We start from the raw sequence: 19488 nt of genomic DNA on the forward strand, positions 1-19488 counted from the left end.
ATCCAGCTTTCATCATGGACGGCCCCGATCAGATCGGGCCTGATACCAGCCCCAAACGAACAATCGCAGATCGGTTCCGACGAGTCGGACGGTCGGTAACCACCAAGTATGTTCTTGTGTCTAATACGAGAGAGACAATCCGATACTAATAAGCTTATAGGGAGGGCCTCATCGGTGACTATGACTATGCCATGCTCTTCAAACCACGTCTCCCATTCATGAAAAAAACCCGCTCGTCAACTCCATTTTTCGGCCTCCACGACAAAATTCCTCTTGTCCTCGCGATACTGCTCGGTCTCCAGCATGCCCTGGCTATGCTTGCAGGCGTCATTACTCCGCCCATAATTGTCAGCGGAGCCGCCGGTTTCGATACTTCCACTTCGCAATACCTCGTCTCCTCATCGTTGATCGTCTCAGGTATTCTGTCGGCCATTCAAATCACCCGACTCAAGATCCGCGGAACACCCTACTACATCGGAACCGGTCTGATTTCGGTTGCTGGTACATCATTCTCGACATTGACCATTGCCAACAATGCATTGACTCAAATGTACAACTCTGGATATTGCCCCATCGACCCCGAGACAGGCGCAAAGCTCGCTTGCCCTCAGGGCTACGGCGCTATTTTGGGCACATCTTGTCTCTGCTCTCTACTCGAAATTGGTCTATCGTTCGTCCCGATCGATGTCATCAAACGCATTTTCCCTCCTTTGGTGACTGGTCCCACCGTCATGCTGATCGGTGTCAGTCTGATTGAGAGCGGATTAAAAAATTGGGCCGGTGGCTCTGGCGCCTGTCTCGCGAATGCTGCCTCTCGCGCTTTGTGCCCTTCCGCAACGGCACCACATCCCTTGCCCTGGGGAAGCGCCGAATTCATCGGTCTCGGGTTTTTGGTGTTTGTGTCTATCATCCTATGTGAACGCTTTGGATCCCCCATTATGCGAACCTGCTCAGTCGCCGTGGGTCTACTTGTTGGCTGCATTGTCGCAGCTGCATGTGGATATTTCGATCCGTCATCCATCCAGCAAGCACCCGTCGCATCATTTGTCTGGGTCAAGACCTTCCCTCTCTCGATCTACGCACCCCTGATCTTACCCTTCTTGGCACTCTATATCGTGCTGATGATGGAAGCCATTGGCGACATAACAGCCACCTGCGACGTATCCCGTCTCGACATCGAGGGTGAACTCTTCGACTCCCGAATCCGCGGTGGTGTCCTCGCCGACGGCCTGAACGGTCTACTCGCTGGTCTCTTCACAATCACACCCGTGTCCACCTTTGCTCAAAACAACGGCGTTATCGCTTTGACTCGCTGTGCAAACCGCAAAGCCGGTTATTGGTGCTGTTTCTTCTTGATTGTGATGGGCATATTTTCCAAGTTTGCTGCCGCGCTTGTGGCTATCCCCTCGTCCGTGTTGGGTGGTATGACGACATTCTTGTTCTCGTCCGTCGCCATCTCCGGTATTCGCATTATTGCCGCCACACCTTTCACCCGCCGTAATAGGTTCATTTTGACCGCTGCGTTTGCGGTTGGTATGGGCGCTACCCTTGTGCCGACTTGGTTCTCATATGTGTTTACCTACTCCGGCAACAATAAGGGATTGAGAGGTCTCATTGATGCAATCGAGTTGGTCATGACGACCGGATTCGTGGTTACGGGTCTGCTGGCGTTGGTTTTGAATTTATTGTTGCCTGAGGAAGACGACGACGAAGATGATGATGCCCGTCTGTTGGATGGTGATGCTACTACTACCAGTGAAGAACACAGCAAGTTGGCTGCGGCTTCGGAGAGTGCGGCTCCTGCATCGAGTGAGAATGGGGAGGGCAAGTCAGTGAAGCTTTCTTGAATCTTTTATTAGACTGTTTTGTACATATAGAATGATATACCAGGTTAATATACGCGAGTTGATTGATCAATTCGTTTGATATAATGCCACAACGTTGATAGCGGCCAGTCTATAAAACAGCCAACCCTAAAGAACTCACAACACTACATCCCGCCACAATCCACGCAAACCTCCCAAAAAGCCTCTTGTGTGCCAATCCAATCCCCGAGTCCCACATCAAATGTTTCACTCCATTGAAGAAATGATACGTAAACGGCAACGCCAACGCAAATTTCCCACCACTCTTCGCCCAACCAGGAACCTCCCGCGCAGCACTGACGATCGTTTCGAGGTCAAAGACCTGCTCTAGTCCAGGTGAGATTGTTGGTGCGACCAGATATCCAATTGCGAAGACATAGATGCCGCCGGCGAGAAACATCCCTGAAAATCGTTGCAGGATTGAGGTCAGGGATTGGTATTGCCATTTGTAGATTGTGATGTGTGGTGAGACGGGGCGGCGGAGGCGTTGTTTTTCTAAGGGAGAAAGGTTGGGGCTTTATGTGACGTCAGGCAGGGCTTCGAAGTTGTATTCTTAGGAAGGGGAAGGGAGATTATACCTGGCATATCGTCGAGGAGAAGTCGTCAATGTTCGAGATGAGGGGATGAGCTGCGTTGCACGAATACGGAATACAGGGGATATACCATGACGAGCAGTTGTGACGCCACGGATTAAGCCTGTGTCTGCTTACGAGATCCATGGTCAGATTTATGGAGACTGGAGTCATCGATATTCGAGGCTCACACGTACTTCCATTCCTGATCAAGCCCCGATTGAGATGGGCGGTTCTTGTTGAAGACATTCTGCTTCCCAATATATGCACTCGGGTAGACCTGTAAGATTATTTACTTGGAAGTAAGTCACAGGTAGCCCTTCCCTTGGTGACTTCCTTCCCAGTCAGGTAGTAGGCAGTATGCTGGACATTGCCATTCAGCCAGGCAATAAATCAGACGACACAGCCAATCAACGTAGCATCGATGGCCACACTAGTTAAAATTAGGAATACAAACTCAACACAGTTAATCCTTCGGCTTAATGAGTCCCCTCGACGTCTGGATTCCCAGACTGTTCACTGTTCGGACTAGTATTCGCTAGCATATAGGCGAAAACGACCTCTCCTGCGTCGACAAAAGACATGGCCGATTTCCTCACGTCTCTTGGATATGGCATTGTATGATCAATCGTTTCTTGTCTTGGAATTGCCATTCCATACAAAAACACTTAGACAACTATTCCAACTCAAGGGATGAATATCGCGAACTGTTATAACTACTGTAGATAGAAATCAATAATGCCGATTGAGGTTAGACTCGACGCGTCCGATTAGATAAGGGTTAGGGTTTACATCACATTTCATTATTCCACACTCGTGGCTCGAAGTTTTGCTCTGTATCGTCAATAAAATATACTAAGAGGTTATAGCTTACTGCTCCATTCTATGTTTTTAGATGCGGGCTCATTGGGTAGTAGTTCATGCAACTCATCGTCATAATTGGACGTGATAGAAAATCGGCTAGTGGCGCGTGGGAGATCGATAGGTATGATAGATCGATCTTCCGCGTCAAAACCAACCAACCAAACTACATCCTCATACAGATCAGATCGCATCCACCAGAGAAACAAGGTAATCGGCCAATGAATAAAGCCAGCAGTTAAACCCAAGAATGTATCGCATGTAAGCAGCAAAAAAAATCAATGCGCAAGAAGAACATGCATCTAAAATGACTGGATATGACTTCCTAACCGAGTCTGCCACCACACGTATGCCAGTCCCCCCTCCCTTACACACTTGAATTCATACTAACGGCGAATCAAGCTCGAATATCATCAATATCGGCCTCACAGGCTCTCCGCGCTTCGTCAACGCAGTTTCCTTCTACTTCTGCGGCGGCGTCTGCTGCGCGTTCCTTGCCTACCGGTCTGGATGGGTTAGATGATGCATTATGCGTAACGACTGGACTGCTGTCGTCCGGAATTCCGAGAGGAAGTATTACGGAAATTTATGGACCGCCTGGTGTTGGGAAGACTGCTTTTTCGTGAGACCCCTCTACGTCTCTCATCAGAGAAGAAAGGAAGCTGATTTGTAATGAAAGGTTGAATATAGCAGCCAAGGTCTTGACGGCCGGGGATGATGAGAAGGTGATATGGATTGGTCTGTTGCACTCATTTTACCTTTTATGCATACGTTCTGACAGTGGATAGATACCGGGTCCCCAATTCCCAAACCCAGGCTTCGGGACTTGTTGATCAGCAACATCAAATCATCCACCACCACCACCACTACCACAGAAGTGGATATTACAAACAAACTTAATGATTGCATCACTCGCGTCATCCACATCCGCGCCCACTCCCTCCCTCATCTCCTATCCCTATTCACACACCCACCACCCAACTTCCCTCCAAAGGGGACAAGTCTGATCGTCATCGACACAGTCTCCGCTCCCTTTCAGTCCTACTTCCCAAACGCGACGGAACTCAAATCCCGCCTCGGCCTGAGACAACAACACCCTCAACAAGATCCAGGATCTGGGCCTGGCCCTCTTCAAGCCCAAGCCCACCAACTCCAATGGCTCTTAAACCGCAAATGGAACGTGACCAGCGACATGATCAATAAAATCACTAAATTCGCCGCTACGCACAATCTTGCAGTTATTGTGCTAAATCAGACACATACGAAGATCAAGGGTCAGCCACGGCCAACGCTATACCCGGCGTTGGCGGGTGGGTCGTGGGAGACGTGTGTCCAAACGAGGATTGTGTTGTATCGTGACCATCCCCCTTCTCATTTGGACACGGGCCATGGTGGAGGAAGAGGGATGAAAGTGAGATATGCGGAGGTTATGAAGAAAGGTGGGAAGGTGGTTAGTATCCGGGTTGAGGGGAATGTTTTTCCGTTTGTTATTGAGACTGTACGTCCAGACCTTCCTCCTTTTGCTTATGTTGCAGAAATGGATGGTGGATTGACTAGCAGATACAAACAGAGCGGATTACGAGAGTTACGGCCTACATCCAACAATACGCAAGGGTCAGATCAGCAGCAACGAAGCAGTCTACTCCCCTCTCATCCACTATCTCAATCAGCGTCAACATCAGCCATGACAGTACGAAAACGAAAAGTTGACGAAATCGCAGATAGCGAGGACGAGGATGAAGACGAGTTCCTAGAAGGGCAGGATGATGACTTCCGATGGGACGGAGATCAAGACGAAGAGAGTGTGCCACTAGACGAGAAAGATAAAGATAGTGAACTAAATAATAATAACTAGATTTCTAATGCCTCACAACCCCAATCGACGCCAGATAATGGTTATAAACAGGGTATCAAACCGAACAACAACAAACAAAAACAAAACAATTCCTCAAGATGTAAAGGTGATTAAGGCTGAAACCTCAACCGAAACTCCCTCCCCCTCCCTTCCTCGCGCACCTTATACAAAAATCGCGCAATAGCATCCTGCTCCACGAGCCCCGCGGCATTAAAATGTTTCCTCACCGCGAGGGCGAGCTGCTCCTTTCCGACACGGTCTTGACTATTTATTTTGTTCACTCTGTTCGTCTCTGTTGTCGGTTTTAAAGCGGCGGGGCGAGACCGGTGGGTTGGTCCTGGTGATGTTGACGAGGAGGAAGTGGTTGCGGTAGTAGCGACGGCGGCGGCTCTCCTAGCTGCGATAGCCGTTGGGGAACGGAGTCCAATGCCAGAGGAAAAGTATATTTTCGAAATAGGCCGGGCGTATGCACTTGGTGTAGATAGTTTGTAGGCGTGTCTGTAATCGTGCAGGATTGAGAGGGACATCTGGTGCCATGGTATCTATCCAGCCCCAGCCAACAACCATTAGCTCGAACAAACTACAACTGCAACAACGACGATGATCACGGTAGAGGACGTACACCGGGCAAATCATCCCTCAGCCCATCCATGCCATACTCAACCCCAATCTGCGACAAGGCCGATGCAGCTGCAGCATTAGTAGCCGCCGCAGCGGCGCCCGTAGCAGCAGCGACTTTGAGCTCTTTCGCGCTTGCCAGCGTTCCCGTCGTCGCAACACCTGAAGTACTCGTAGCACCAGACTTGCGCGGTTTTGGGCCCGGGACTCCACGCGACGTAGGACCTCCTGTTGCTGTGCTTGAAGCCTCAGAGCGGGAGTCGTCACCCCCTCCTGCTACGGAGCTTGCAGGTGGACGCTGACGCGGGGGTGCCATTTTCTTTTCCTCTAGTTCGTACGGAGGATAGAGGCGATTGATTCAAGGGGTGTAGGTGGTTCGGTAAATAATAGTATATATATATCTTGCTCGTATTGGAGGAAGATCTTGGGAATTGCGTTGAATTGCATTACATTGCGAAGCTGAAAAAATGTAGTAGGTAGGATAATTAAATTCAGATGATACCTAATCGGACTAAGCTCGCCCATTGGCCGGCCGAGAGGCGGTATACAGGGACAGAATGCGATATGATGTCACATGATTTGTATGCTAAGTCCCTAACCCTAACCCTGGTGACGATATCCAACAGTACTCTGTACGTAGTACGGAGTAAGTTAACAGCATGTTGTAGAGTCTAGACACGCATGTGATAAAATAGCGATTGTGTTGCAGAGCAGGTCCAGCAGTCTGTACGCATTCTGGATATATCGCCAGACTTCTACGATCCTTTCCGGGCTAGCCGTAGGGACGGTACACTCTACTCCTGAGCGAAAGTAACATTGTTTAAAGCTTGAGAGTTGACCAGACCGCCGCAAGACACTACTGCACGTTCCTGCATATGAAGCTTCTTTCCGTGCTACCGTGGTGTGAGCTTATCGGCCGTAAAGTCGCTAGCTAGCTGGCTTCGACTTGACAGCTTCAACTTCAGACAAGCCATGTACTGTGTGTACTCTGCAAGTAAGTAAAATCATGAAAGCAGATGGTTCAAAGTCAAGCAGGCCACACCCTGCATGCATATCTTCGGGAATTGCATGCATGTGCCAATACTACGCACAGTGTACACCCGGAGCATCGCACTCCTAGTCTCCCATCCTGTACGGAGTAAGTACGTATGGACAATCTCTCACCCAGAAATTAGAAAATCAGGCCGAGGATATGCGAAGATCTGGAGGACTGAAATCGCCAATCAAACCCCATGTCTCATCCACGATCCACCGTCTTCAAAAACCTCAGATTGTATCGTATAGGCCGTATCGTCAGGTAAGGTTCGGCCATATGGAAAGATTGAAAACCAGTAACCAAATAAACCGCCGCAAACCGGAATTACACAGGTATAATGGCATTCGGCTCGGCAAAATGGTCATTCATGGGAACGAAGCGAGCCTTCAAGACGGCCGGTATCAATATCGAGGTTAGTCACCGCGCTTTAGATTTTGTATGTGGAGTGGATTAGCGTATGGAGAAAAGGGTGAACTTTGAAGGCCCAAGGGTGAAGTGAAAATTTGGACTCCACCCGGCCTGCCGAGTCGGGTCGGGATGGCCGGTTTTTCGGTCGGGCCACAGGCTTGGATCCCGATTATTTTGCCGATGTCTTGTGCTTTGAGGCAGAAGACTTGATTATTTTTAATTTATTTCAACGTATTTGATGTTTGATCAGATGTAGATTCATTTAAACAGTACGCTTGCCAGGCATGAACTGGTGATGGTTTTGCTTGCTTTGCTTGATATTCAGCCAGTGTCATAGACACGTGCTCAGTCGGTAGGAAGCTTAGCTCATCCATTATCTCTCTGATATAACTAGTTAACTAATCAACCCTCCCCCAACCAAGTGCACACTCCGAAATTACCCGATGACAACGTCTGCGTCCCTTCCTTTGTACCATCTACTTGAACCCCATACCATACATACCAACCCCATGATCAAAGTGCGTGCCCATAAGCTTTTACAAGTCAAAATTAAATTAATTAACATTTGAACCAAACTGAATACATGATGATAATGACGACATATATTTTCTTTTTCGAGCAGCAGCATCATCTTCTACTCTGTACTACGTAGTAGTACTCCGTACTCACTACCAAGACAAGGGATCCATCGCGGTTAAATATCGGGGGCTAGAGCCACTCAATTTCTTCTGTGTGTAACTGTGTGTCGTTTGAGAATGCCCGCGAACCCAGCTGTCACTTTATGGTATGTTCTGGTTGATTTGCCTCCGTGTCGGGGCGATACTACATAAACATGTAATTGGCTGGGGTCAAACGCCTTGCTTGTTTCGGATGGTAATCCCTTTCACAGGATCGACTGTGGCATCCGCACTGATCGGGGCAATATGCAGTTACATATTTATTGTACAGAGCATGTATGTTCAGCTGTTGATGGTCCCACGGATATTTGTTTCGGCTTGTCTAGGGCTATCAGAACCTCGGAATACTACGACGTGTACATATGGGGTCTGGTTTGACTCCACATTTCCTCCCCGTAATCTTCATGTGTGTGTGTGTGTGTGTGTGTCGACCGTCCTGACGGTCGAGCGTGATATACGATGTGAGTATTGTGGGGCAATTTCATTTCTACCTAGGTACCTAGGCACAGTCGTATGATTCTTTGTTTCATGGTTGTGACATGTCATCATGTATGTCGTGACCTGCTTCGCCTCAGCCGTTATCGCCATCAGAAAAAATAATTTTCATCGCGCAACTCGCGCTTGCCAATTCTTAGCTAGACCAGGCCCGGGTTTATTATATACATGGGGGCTGATAAGGAAAGTTCCAGACACCCACATCCCTACATGTACATATGCATAATACCTGGAGGATATAGGTAGTTAACTACTCTCGTAGTACGTAGCTACCTTGTCAACTAACTAACTAACTTAGTTAACTAACTAGTTAACCTGCCCATGCCCTTCAGCTGATTACGTACATGCCGTGGAAAGAAGGAAAGGCAACCTAAGGGTAAATACTAAATAACCCCGGATTCGCGGGAGGGTTTTCCCGGAGCGTCTAGTGGGAAAACCCTGCTGTCAGTGATCTTAGATGGGATAATTAATGTGTCATGTCATGTCATGTGATGTTTTGTCAAGTGCGATATTATTAGAGTAGTATGTATTATATAGATTTTGCCGAGTGCGTGTGCCAGGTAGGCGCATACGTAACCATTTATCTAGGCAGATAAATAACTTAAAGATCTACTCGTAGTAAGTAGAATTAGCATGAGGTGGGCACGCAAAACTCTTCATATTTGCGAGTCTTGATTCTTGACCCCAAATTCAAGGATCTAGTGATCGGCGACTAGGTACTACACACGAAAGATCGTCGGGATAAAATCGTAAATCGCCCATATGGTGCAACCTCTACTCCGTACCGTACGTAGCAGTCCATGCTGCCAGCACAAGCGAGTCATCCTGAAACTTTGTTAAGATATGGGGTAAGCTAGTACTAGTAAATTAGTATGGGGTACGCCATGCAGAAACTATTGCCTGCTAAATCCGTGGATTCAAGATTGCTGTTGCCTGTGCTCTGTAGGATCATGACGGAGTATAGGCTATATTACTCTCCTATTTTACCTAGACAAGGCAAAAGAAGAATAACCGGCTGAACTGGGGCTGACTTTGCAGAGATCGTTTCTTTTTTTTTTTTTTTTTTTTTTTTGGTACTGTACGCACAGAGCATCCGGTAGAAGAGATAAGAATAACGACGAAATTGTTTGAATGCAGTCAGTTACCAAGAGACATCCATTCGTCCTTACGATGCTGATTAGTTTATTCCTCAGATTTGAGCCAACCCTAATCTACCGCACTTCCTTCCCCATATGTACTCCACTCCGCAAGTTGATGGTACGATATCAGCCGAATCCGGTGCCGAGGTCGAATAATGGGAATTAATTTTCCGTTGTGTCTCTAACAGTTCGGAGATATAGATACGTGTCTGCGTTGATTCCAAGATTATGGATGTGCCGTACCCAAATCTAAAGAAAATGCAAGCGACGCCATTATTGACACGCGGAAAGTTTAGCGATCCGTCAAGCTGAGGGTTTCACCCGTACCAAGACCGAGACTTGGGGTAAGCGGATTCCATTCTCTGTCCTCCCTCGGGACCTCCGTACTCGGCTAAATGATTTGTATATAGATCACTTCTTCTATTTCCGGCGGGTTAATAATAATGTAAAGGTGAGGTGTCCTCTCACTCCGTAGATTCGAGATAAGAGGATCCACATAATTGCTCCATATGGATAGTATGAGTCTTGACTCTTAAGATATGGAGAATTTAGTCTGGAGTAGGCCCTGTACCCAATCAGGGGGCTCAGACTCGCCACCTGCGTAGGATACAGTTATTACAATATAATAATTCCGGGTACTCTGCCGATATACATCCGTTGCTGGATACCGAAGGTATCCAAGCAAGAAAGAATAATAATAAAAAAATAAATAAGATTTGAGAAAATCCGGAGTACGTAGTATCCCATTGTACTCCGTAACTTGCCATGTTAAATAATGTATTTACATAATCCCAAAATGTTGTGCTCAAAGCAAGTGCGTACGTACTACTACTACTGGTCAGTCAAAACGACACTAGACATGCAGCAAACTCGGTGTTTTGGTACATGTAACCATATCCTGGGGTCAGGTACGAACGCCATCAAATTAATCTTGACGAGATTTAGTAGACTAGCATGGAGGATCAAATGTCACACGACAGCATCATTTGATAGCCCCCTTAAGTACGCATATTGAATGTTACTAGAGAGCAGTTACGACTTGCAACGATAGACGGAGAACAGCCCGATACATTATCCGGAGTACATACAGATAGACAGTCTGGGGATGCTCGGCTGCCCTGATTGGGACTAGTGGGTATTTCCTTATCTTACTACTACAGAGTACGTATACACCGTACATAGGCGCAGGTGATTGTTACGGTGCGTTCCGTGAGAGATAGACATCCGACAATAACCTATCTGCCTATGCAGATAGCTAGTTGTCATAGGTAGGGAGGTAGATGGGTAGAATGACACAGTCATAAGACATCTTCTGCTCTATTCGATAGAACGAGTCATTTGACAGGACGTGAATACTGCAAACCCGAAGATTGGAATCATGACGTGATCATCATCAATAACCACGGAGTACGTATGTCGTACTACACGTAGTACAACCCCCAGTGTTCTTCAGCCGTATTAGTCACGAGCAATGACTCCTGCTACGTACTCAGACGGTCCATAGTTGTATGTAACTTGGTTAACTTCACAGACGGTGGCGGATGATAGACAGCAAAGAGCGACATTCCGAAGAATTCTCGTGACGGAAGCAAGCAGGAATGCGGTTTAGTTCCATCAACGCTGATAGGGTTACAATACCACGACGAAAAATACGGAACCCCGGTTTTCGCAACCGGGTGGAATTACCTCATGTGTGACCTGAATTTATTACGTTAGATAACGAGGGACAATCTGATCTGCGCTAACCAGATCTGGAGCAGATCGACTATCGACTTTTTTTGGGCTTGATTTTAGATGCTCACACCGTCGCTTGCGTTATCTGCCTACGAAATGAGGAAGATGGATTCCGTACACAGTCTATGCGACAGATTGCAATATGCACTACTTAGCACTCTGTGAAGCGCAAGAAAAGAAAAATAAATAAATACAAATGGCAGGGTTTGTACTATAATATGCGCAGCTGTTATGGTTCCCCAGATCTGCGTGAGGTATCACCTCATCTGATCATCATTCCAGGTCAAAGTCTCGTCATCATGAATTGTGTATTGTGTATTGCGTATTGTTACCACGGGCGTATCAGTGTACTAAAGATAGCGCTACTGGTTTTGGCTCTAGTCCTCTCTTTGCCCCGGAATCCGGCCCGTTGATGATACGCTTCAGCTACCTAGATAAATCTTCAAGGGAAATACAGATGATAATTCAGAATAGGTTTTGGAAGCAGCGTCTCTACTGAGACTTTATTATTATTCTTGATGACAGGGTTACGTATGGGTACTTTGTGCACATATGCAAGATAGTAGTGTACTGCCTAAGGTAAGTCAAACTCCAGATCTGCGCCGTACCCGCGATACCCGGGGGCCCTAGCATCCAAATAGTAATCGCTTGGAGCACGCACCCCAGTGGATAAAAGCCACAGTCTCGCTTCCTATTCCAGTCTAGACCCGTTTTGTCTTGCTGTTTTGGGAACAGCCAGACCCCACATTCCACTAACCCACTCTTTTTTTCAGCGCTTATTCTCTCTAAACTGGCTAATTACGGAGTTACAGGCGTAAGTATTGTACGAAAAATACAGAGTACATCTGCCCGCACTAACCACCAGCTCGGCCACTCTTCGGTGAGAACTCGACCATGAAAAATTCTGATGGAACAGAGCGAGGCACAGCTGATTGTCACCCTGTTTGCCCAGAGAGCCCAGTGCTTGGTTAAAGTGAAAAAAAAAAGAAACCAGAAAAAAAAAACTTTTTCTTTTTTCCCCCCCCCCCCCAATCACTTGTCAGACAGCCAAAGGGCTCCCCCACACGGTACTCCGTACTTGCTACGTCCACTAAAGAAAAATCTCCTGATTGAGTGTCTCTCGGATAACCCCCCGTTCCCGATCGCCCGTCCAAAAGAGCTGCCAATTTAACATTTTTCCCCTCCATTCCTTCCTCCTCCTCCCTCTTTCCCTCTCCTCATCCCTACATCTCCCTCTGTTCGCGCCTACTTACACTGCCACTCCCCAGATTTTCTCTCTTCTTTCTTCTCCAGACTTTTCTTTTCCCTCCACCACTCGAACAACTCTCACCACCAACACCAACACTGCCCTACACGCTTAGTCAACCATCTCGACTGCGCTGGTATCAATAGAAGGATCGATACCGATCATCAGTGCTATCAAGGAGGATCGACGTCTTCATTATATCGACACCCTGTCTCTGTCACCCAGGCTGGAGCGCTCGACTCCCCTCGCTTCTTTCCTAGCGTATTTAAACCCGTCGCCCCGACAGGTCTCTTCACATGCCACCGTCAGCTTCGTCAGTGGATTTTTCCAATCTGCTGAACCCACAGTCCGACTCTGTCGACTCAACAGTTAATACATCTTCACCTGCTACCACCGCTACTCCCGGTACAGACTCCAACTCAGACAAGGAAATGGCTTCCTCCGTCAGTCTGCTCCCACCACTCATGAAAGGTGCCCGCCCCGCCGCGGAGGAAGTGCGACAGGATCTGCCTCGTCCATACAAGTGTCCTCTTTGTGATCGTGCTTTTCATCGTCTAGAGCACCAAACTCGTCACATCCGTACTCACACCGGCGAAAAACCCCATGCCTGTCAGTTTCCTGGCTGCACGAAACGCTTCAGTCGTTCAGATGAATTGACTCGTCACTCGCGCATCCACAATAACCCCAACTCGAGAAGAAGTAACAAAGCCCAGCATATCGCAGCTGCGGCTGCCGCCGGTCAGGATTCGGGTATGCTCAATGCCGCTGCTTCGATGATGCCTCCTCCCAGTAAACCCATTACCCGGTCCGCCCCAGTTTCTCAGGTCGGATCTCCAGATGTGTCTCCTCCCCACTCATACACCAACTACACCTCACATTTGCGGGCAGGTTTGGGTCCTTATTCACGCAACAGCGACCGTGCTTCATCCGGTATGGATATTAATTTGCTCGCGACTGCTGCTTCTCAAGTTGAGCGTGACCACTACGGAGGATCTTCTCGTCATTATCCTTTCAGCTCTCGATACTCGGGTGTTCCAGGTCGTCTGCCATCGCTTTCTGCATATGCTATTTCTCAGAGCATGAGTCGGTCACATTCTCATGAGGATGAAGACAACTACGGGCATCACCGGGTTAAGCGCTCTCGTCCCAACTCACCAAACTCGACTGCGCCATCCTCACCTACTTTCTCTCACGACTCATTGTCACCCACGCCCGACCATACTCCTCTTGCAACACCAGCACATTCGCCTCGTTTGCGTCCTTATGGTGCCGCTGATTTGCAATTACCTTCTATCCGTCATTTGTCGTTACACCACACTCCAGCACTCGCACCAATGGAGCCCCAAGCCGAGGGACCTAATGTTTACAATCCCGGCCAACAACACGGTGGACCCAGCATTACCGACATCATGAGCAGACCTGACGGCACACAGCGCAAACTTCCTGTTCCACAAGTACCCAAAATCCCGGTACAGGACATGCTGGCACCGAACGGGTACTCATCCAACACTCCATCCGTCAACGGATCCGTGATGGAGTTATAACCTCTTTCTCACTCTTCTCAATGATACACTTCTCAGCAATGAAATATTAACGGAATAGACTTGTTTTGATTGTTTACCACTTCGCTTTGCATACATCGAGGCGCGGTTTGTCTTCTTGTCTTTGTTTTGTCTTTTTAATGGAGTCGAAATACATGATAGATCGGGATGGGATGTGGGATTTTTTCTTCTTTTAGCTCTATAGACATGTTATCTTTTCTTTTCACTGGGTGTCTGTTTTCCTTTCTCTTACTACCTCAAGCTCCAAGCTAGCTCTTTTTTTTTCACTCCACTCAGAATCCTTACAATGGTCTGATGTTGATCATTCTCTCTTCTCTATTTCTTTTTACTTTATTTTTTTTTACACTTTTGTCGTGCTATGAAATAGCAGATTACTTTCTATTAAACAGACAATAGATTAATTATGAACTTCTCTCAATTTCTCTTCTCGTATATCAAAAAGTAGGCAATTCCAGTATTCGCTATATACGTATCCCCAAGGCATCGAGCCACTTGAGTGCAGTTGTTATTTTTCGAGATTGGAACATATAAATGCTATTCTAGTTGTCCGAAATCCAGTGTCGTCCCTCGAGCTATGTAGGTTCATCATCTACTCTACTTAATTCCGAATGATGACTCGCTCAATATATTCCCTACATCTTGCTACGTACTACGTATTATCATATTATCATGAGGCCTGGTATGAGGTACCCCCAACTTCCAAGGTTCTCAGGGATCCATCCTTCACCATGGAGGTGGGTGGGTGGTGGGGGGGGAGGGTGTATTACACAGCGCTATGTATATAAGTTACAACCTGCAATTTTCACCTGGAAATTGAACCTTCCAGTTTACACATGTACAGAGGTAGATAGCTCTAGTAGGGAGGTATTGATCTAGTTCTACTGGCTTATATATAACCTATGGCACCTGGGTCATACACATAAATACCTAGGTAAAGAGGTATATGGTTTGATACATGGATGTAGGCCGCGCTATCTTTCTACCTAGGTATATACATATATGCATGCACCCATATCGGTACATACCTAGGTATGCCTCGGCACTAACAACGTTTGAACATTGAAGTACCAGACCCAGGTATAGACAAGCTGTTGAAGCTGGGATCCATGGATCGAATCTCCTTGTTTGAGCTAGGTGGAAATATCGAAATATCTAAATAGTTGTTAATTCCAGTTCTCTCGATGTCGTGCTATTGGAGGTATTCGCTATCTATGTGACGTTTAGGGGTGAGCAGAGCTGAAAAAAAAACCTCGAGAGATATCTGGACGGATCAAATGTAGGTAGAAGTCAGCAACGATAAATATGCCTTTGTGATTAGCATGGATGTAAAATCTACTAGGCCGGTTGAAAAGGGAACATATAGTTAGAACGAAGAAGAGACGAACAAATAGATAGATGGAATTATCGAGCAACGGACACAAAACTATTCTAAAAGACGAAACAAGAAAACTCAACTTGATGAGTAGGTATGCCCCTATTCATAAACTAAAGCATGCAACTTATTTGGAAAAAAAAGGGAAAATGTAGAAATCAAAGAGATCATTTCCAAGAATTCAACCCCGCCCACGGATCATTATTAGGTGATGTCTGACTCTGCAACTGCTGTGATCCTTTATGCTGGTGTTGATGCGGCTGAACCGCACCATAAGCAGGTCGACTCTGTGCATAACCGCCCGGACCAGAAGGGTACGCACCGCCTGTCGAAGGCGGGTATTGGGTTTCTGCTGGTCGGGGAGGGGGTGGAGGGGGTATGTAGCCCGGTGGAATGAATTGGGGTGTATGTGATGGTGGAGGAGGGGCGGGTGTCCCGGCAGTTGGGTAGCCAGGGTATGAGGGTACGGGGACGGGTGTTGTTGATGTTCCAGGGTGATGGTGTTGATGGTAGTATAAACCGGCTTGATTGGGAGGTGGGGAGACGGGTGTTTGGTATGGATATGCCATGGGATTGTATCCGCCTGAGAGAGGTGTGGCGGCGCCTTGTTGGAAGGCGGATATGGGGGTTGCGCCGTAGTACCCTGCCATTGCGCTGGGCGGGTACTGTCCGTATGGATTTGGGGCGGGTGATTGGGATGGTGGAGGTGCTACAGGTGTTGCGTGGTGACGGGGTGGTGATGGCGATTTTGTACTGTTGCCGGCGACTTTGACTGGAGGCTGGGGTCGGGATTGTTTCGTTGGTGATGTATTCCTCGGGGCGGCTGCTGGTTCGGTCGATAATCGTTCCATCAGCTGTCTCAGCTTCTCTCGTTCGCGGTCTTCCTGTCCTGAAGCACTGTTGTTCTTGTCCTGCTCGATTTGGCTGAGTAGTTGCGCTCCTTCGGATCGGCGGTTGTTGACGAATGTGTCTACATTCTTGCGTAGGTTATCCACCGTTTCTTGCATTTCATTGTAAAACTTGGTTGCTTGAGATACGCCCGTGACCAAATCGCGGAAAGCATTATAGATTTTCTTGTATCGCGCCATTACCGTGTTCCGTTGTCGTGTTATAGTCTCGTATTTCGACTGCTCAGATCGAACTCGTTTATCCTGCAAAAGATCGCCATATGTCCTTGTAAGTTCCTTCATCAGCGAGCCTTGTGTATGGTTCGACTTGATGATACGATTCTGGTAAGGTCTGAACTTTTCCAACTCTGCCTGGAATAATTGCTGTTCTTGTCCGTTACCTAAAGACTTTTTATTCAGGATGAGCACATTCGATATATCGTCTTCATGAACCTGTACCTTGTTAGTTTTGTCACCATAACCATAGCTATCAGAGGACCTACCTTCTCCTTCAAATCCTTCAAGACCTGTGCTCGCTCACGTTTGACCAAATTCAACTTTTTTAGCAATTCCTCTACCCTCGTGATCTGCTCCGCAACCGATAAACTACCTTCATCCTCCACATCATCAAGCAATGAGCCCTCGTTTCCCGGAGAGTACGGACTCGCCTGTCCATTTCGAGACACCTTCTGCTTCGCGCCCGCTTTAACCATCGCCCGCTGATACAAAACATCAGCTTCGTCTGTCTCTCCCGCTGACCGCATTTCATCGAAATCTGCTTCGTATTGCTTCAAAGTCGCATTCAACTGGGTATCACTCGCTCCAGCCTCATTAATCGTATCCCGTAAACTTCTGATCTCACCACGAAGCGTCGCCGTAAGACGTGAGCTAGGTTGCTGTGTCCAGTCCGCGCCGTATTTTGATCGCATCTTCTCGCATACGCTTTCCTCCATGTCCAATTGTCGCGTGCATTGGCTTAGTGAATCGACAATGATGGCTTTGCTGTCTTGCAACTCGTCCAGTGTCTTGTGAAATCCCGTATGATCTGCCATTTCTTCGCACCACCTGCGGAATTCCTCGTCGACTGTCACTTCCTGATCTATACCTCCCTTCAAGATATTCAAGCTGGCGGGTAGCTTCAAGTAGTCTAGGCCGGCCGCCATCTCTCCGTTGGCTGTCTCCACTCTTTCTGTCTCTGCTCGGATCAATTTGGCTTTTTCTTCATCATATAAACTTGCAGACTCGGTAACAGACATCGGCACTAGCTTTTGGAAGATGTCCGGACCAATGATGCGCTGAATATCTTGCCCTTGATACAGCTCGCTAACAGGTATGGCCTTGGCCACGGCCAGTTTCGCAATAGCCGACAGACCAGCTTCATTAGGTACCGGTTGATGGTAGATGAAATCATTATCTCGGATCAACGTTGAGACCTGCTCCTCGACAATAGCCTGGTGTCTTTTAATCTCCTCCATCAAACTAGCTCCGTCTTCTGAAACCAAGTTGGAATTCGCAGGCACAGACGAAGGAAATGACTTGGCCCACGTTACCGCTGCAGCAGATAACTTTGCTGCTAGTTGTAGCCTCGCAATAGCAACTCCATGTGAGTTGCTCTCTGAATCAGCCTTGGCCTGATGAAAACTCGCGACCGATGCCATGTGCGATGCCTTTGCCTGTATCACGAGCGACCAAACTTTTTCAAAAAACCCTTTTCCGACGTATTCTTGGACTGTCTCTGCGGCCTGCGTGTACAACCATGCAGCCTGGCTTGCAAGTTTGGCAAGGACACCTGCCTTCTTCCCGTCAGCGGTCTGCTTCTCCAGGAATATCTCCTGTGCCTGCGCTAGCATGACATTGATCAAAGCCTTGACTGTCGACCGACTTAAATCCGTCGAAGGCGCGTGCAGAAAGTTCTCATTGATATATGTAAACATGCCAGCTGACGCTTGAAACGAATGGAACGCCGTCTTTAACCCGGTATCATCGGCTCTATTCTGGTTCGCGGCGTGGCAGGAAAGGACGGCGGAGATGTTAAACAATATAGACGCTTTCTCGAATGCAAGCGAGTATTGCGACGTCGGTTTCTGCGTAAAGGCATCGTACCTATCCAACCAACGGTTAGCTGTATAACTCGCGATCCCTTGCGCAGAGCCCGCCGCCTTACCATGTAAACGATATCTTGATATGATTCTCATCCACGGGAAACCGAAGATCCAGCAGCTCCAGCTGTCCATAGTATCGATATAACAAATCTCTCCCTGATGCGCTATCCTTGCCCGCGCCTCGCATATCCTGGCGCAATCTGTTCAGCGTGGCACATTCTTCCTGGTATCTGTCTGGGTCGTCACCGTAGGCGGTGCGGATATAATCCTTGAGTGGCTGGACCCAGTCGATCTCGCTGGTCTGCTTGAGCGGACACGAGAGCATGGGAGACTGGTTCATGTTGGCGATAGTTATAGTTGTAGATAGGAGCAGAAGCTCCTACCAGACGAGAATAATAGGCCAATAGTGGAAAGAAGGATAATCAAGAGGAAGTTATGTTGTTGACTTGAGATACGTCAGTTGTTCAGGCAGGCGGGACGGGCAATCGGTGTGGGGTAGTTAAGCTCCTCCCTTGACTCAGCTGTAAGCTAACATATGTACCCCGACAACGTTGACAACACCAAGCGAGTTCTCAAGAAAGGAAAAAGAAATATTCGTCAATGTACCGACTGCATAGAATGAAAAAGTAACGGCTGAAGAATCTACGCCAGATCAATCCACGTCCACCGAGTCCCGACAAAAGACAAACACAGTTAGGCGCCTGCAAGCCGAAGCATTTGCGACAGTCTCGATAGGGCGCTCGGATTGGATCTTGTCCTGCACGTCGAGAGCCGCCGTCACGCCCCTGGATCAGTCTGAGCACACTGATTGGTGTGTTTTCGGATGTTGTTTAAACCGCTTGTGAGCAGACTTCATACTACTGTAGTAAGAAGAGTGCGATAGTCGTCCTATTGGCTGAATTCAGTATGGCAAAGCTGCCTGAGCACCGGCACTGGGCATCATAACTATACTGTATATGAATTATAGAGTATGTTCTTGTTCAGTCAAGCTCTGCTGTAATCAAGAGAGGGGGTTCTGGTTATTCTTCACATATACTATGGCTGTGAGGTTCTAACTAA

At 47.7% G+C, this 19488-nt stretch overlaps 6 protein-coding genes across 6 annotated transcripts; 3 read left to right on the forward strand and 3 right to left on the reverse strand.

Annotated features, from left to right (window-relative positions):
* Positions 1–14: 14 nt before the first annotated feature.
* On the forward strand, positions 15–1847 carry EYB26_003673 (uncharacterized protein; the record flags this gene model as incomplete). Its single annotated transcript, XM_054262967.1, has 2 exons — positions 15–106; positions 161–1847. The coding sequence occupies 2 exons, from the start codon at positions 15–17 to the stop codon at positions 1845–1847; spliced, it is 1779 nt and encodes a 592-aa protein (XP_054118942.1).
* Positions 1848–1913: 66 nt separating this feature from the next.
* Positions 1914–2686, reverse strand: EYB26_003674 (uncharacterized protein; the record flags this gene model as incomplete). The annotated part of the gene is made up of 4 exons (XM_054262968.1): positions 1914–1956; positions 2018–2380; positions 2444–2567; positions 2635–2686. 4 exons carry the CDS (start codon positions 2684–2686, stop codon positions 1914–1916), a joined length of 582 nt encoding a protein of 193 aa, XP_054118943.1.
* Positions 2687–3605: 919 nt separating this feature from the next.
* On the forward strand, positions 3606–5153 carry EYB26_003675 (uncharacterized protein; the record flags this gene model as incomplete). The annotated part of the gene is made up of 5 exons (XM_054262969.1): positions 3606–3645; positions 3701–3920; positions 3978–4036; positions 4087–4796; positions 4869–5153. The coding sequence occupies 5 exons, from the start codon at positions 3606–3608 to the stop codon at positions 5151–5153; spliced, it is 1314 nt and encodes a 437-aa protein (XP_054118944.1).
* A 110-nt stretch (positions 5154–5263) lies between these two features.
* Positions 5264–6087, reverse strand: EYB26_003676 (uncharacterized protein; the record flags this gene model as incomplete). Its single annotated transcript, XM_054262970.1, has 2 exons — positions 5264–5695; positions 5776–6087. 2 exons carry the CDS (start codon positions 6085–6087, stop codon positions 5264–5266), a joined length of 744 nt encoding a protein of 247 aa, XP_054118945.1.
* Positions 6088–12802: 6715 nt separating this feature from the next.
* On the forward strand, positions 12803–14050 carry EYB26_003677 (uncharacterized protein; the record flags this gene model as incomplete). Its single annotated transcript, XM_054262971.1, has 1 exon — positions 12803–14050. One exon carries the CDS (start codon positions 12803–12805, stop codon positions 14048–14050), a length of 1248 nt encoding a protein of 415 aa, XP_054118946.1.
* Positions 14051–15607: 1557 nt separating this feature from the next.
* Positions 15608–18769, reverse strand: EYB26_003678 (uncharacterized protein; the record flags this gene model as incomplete). Its single annotated transcript, XM_054262972.1, has 3 exons — positions 15608–16780; positions 16831–18430; positions 18492–18769. 3 exons carry the CDS (start codon positions 18767–18769, stop codon positions 15608–15610), a joined length of 3051 nt encoding a protein of 1016 aa, XP_054118947.1.
* Between the last annotated feature and the right edge of the window lie 719 nt (positions 18770–19488).

The sequence above is a fragment of the Talaromyces marneffei genome, chromosome 2 (genome assembly GCF_009556855.1).
Source record: "Talaromyces marneffei chromosome 2, complete sequence".
Classification (NCBI taxonomy): domain Eukaryota; kingdom Fungi; phylum Ascomycota; class Eurotiomycetes; order Eurotiales; family Trichocomaceae; genus Talaromyces; species Talaromyces marneffei.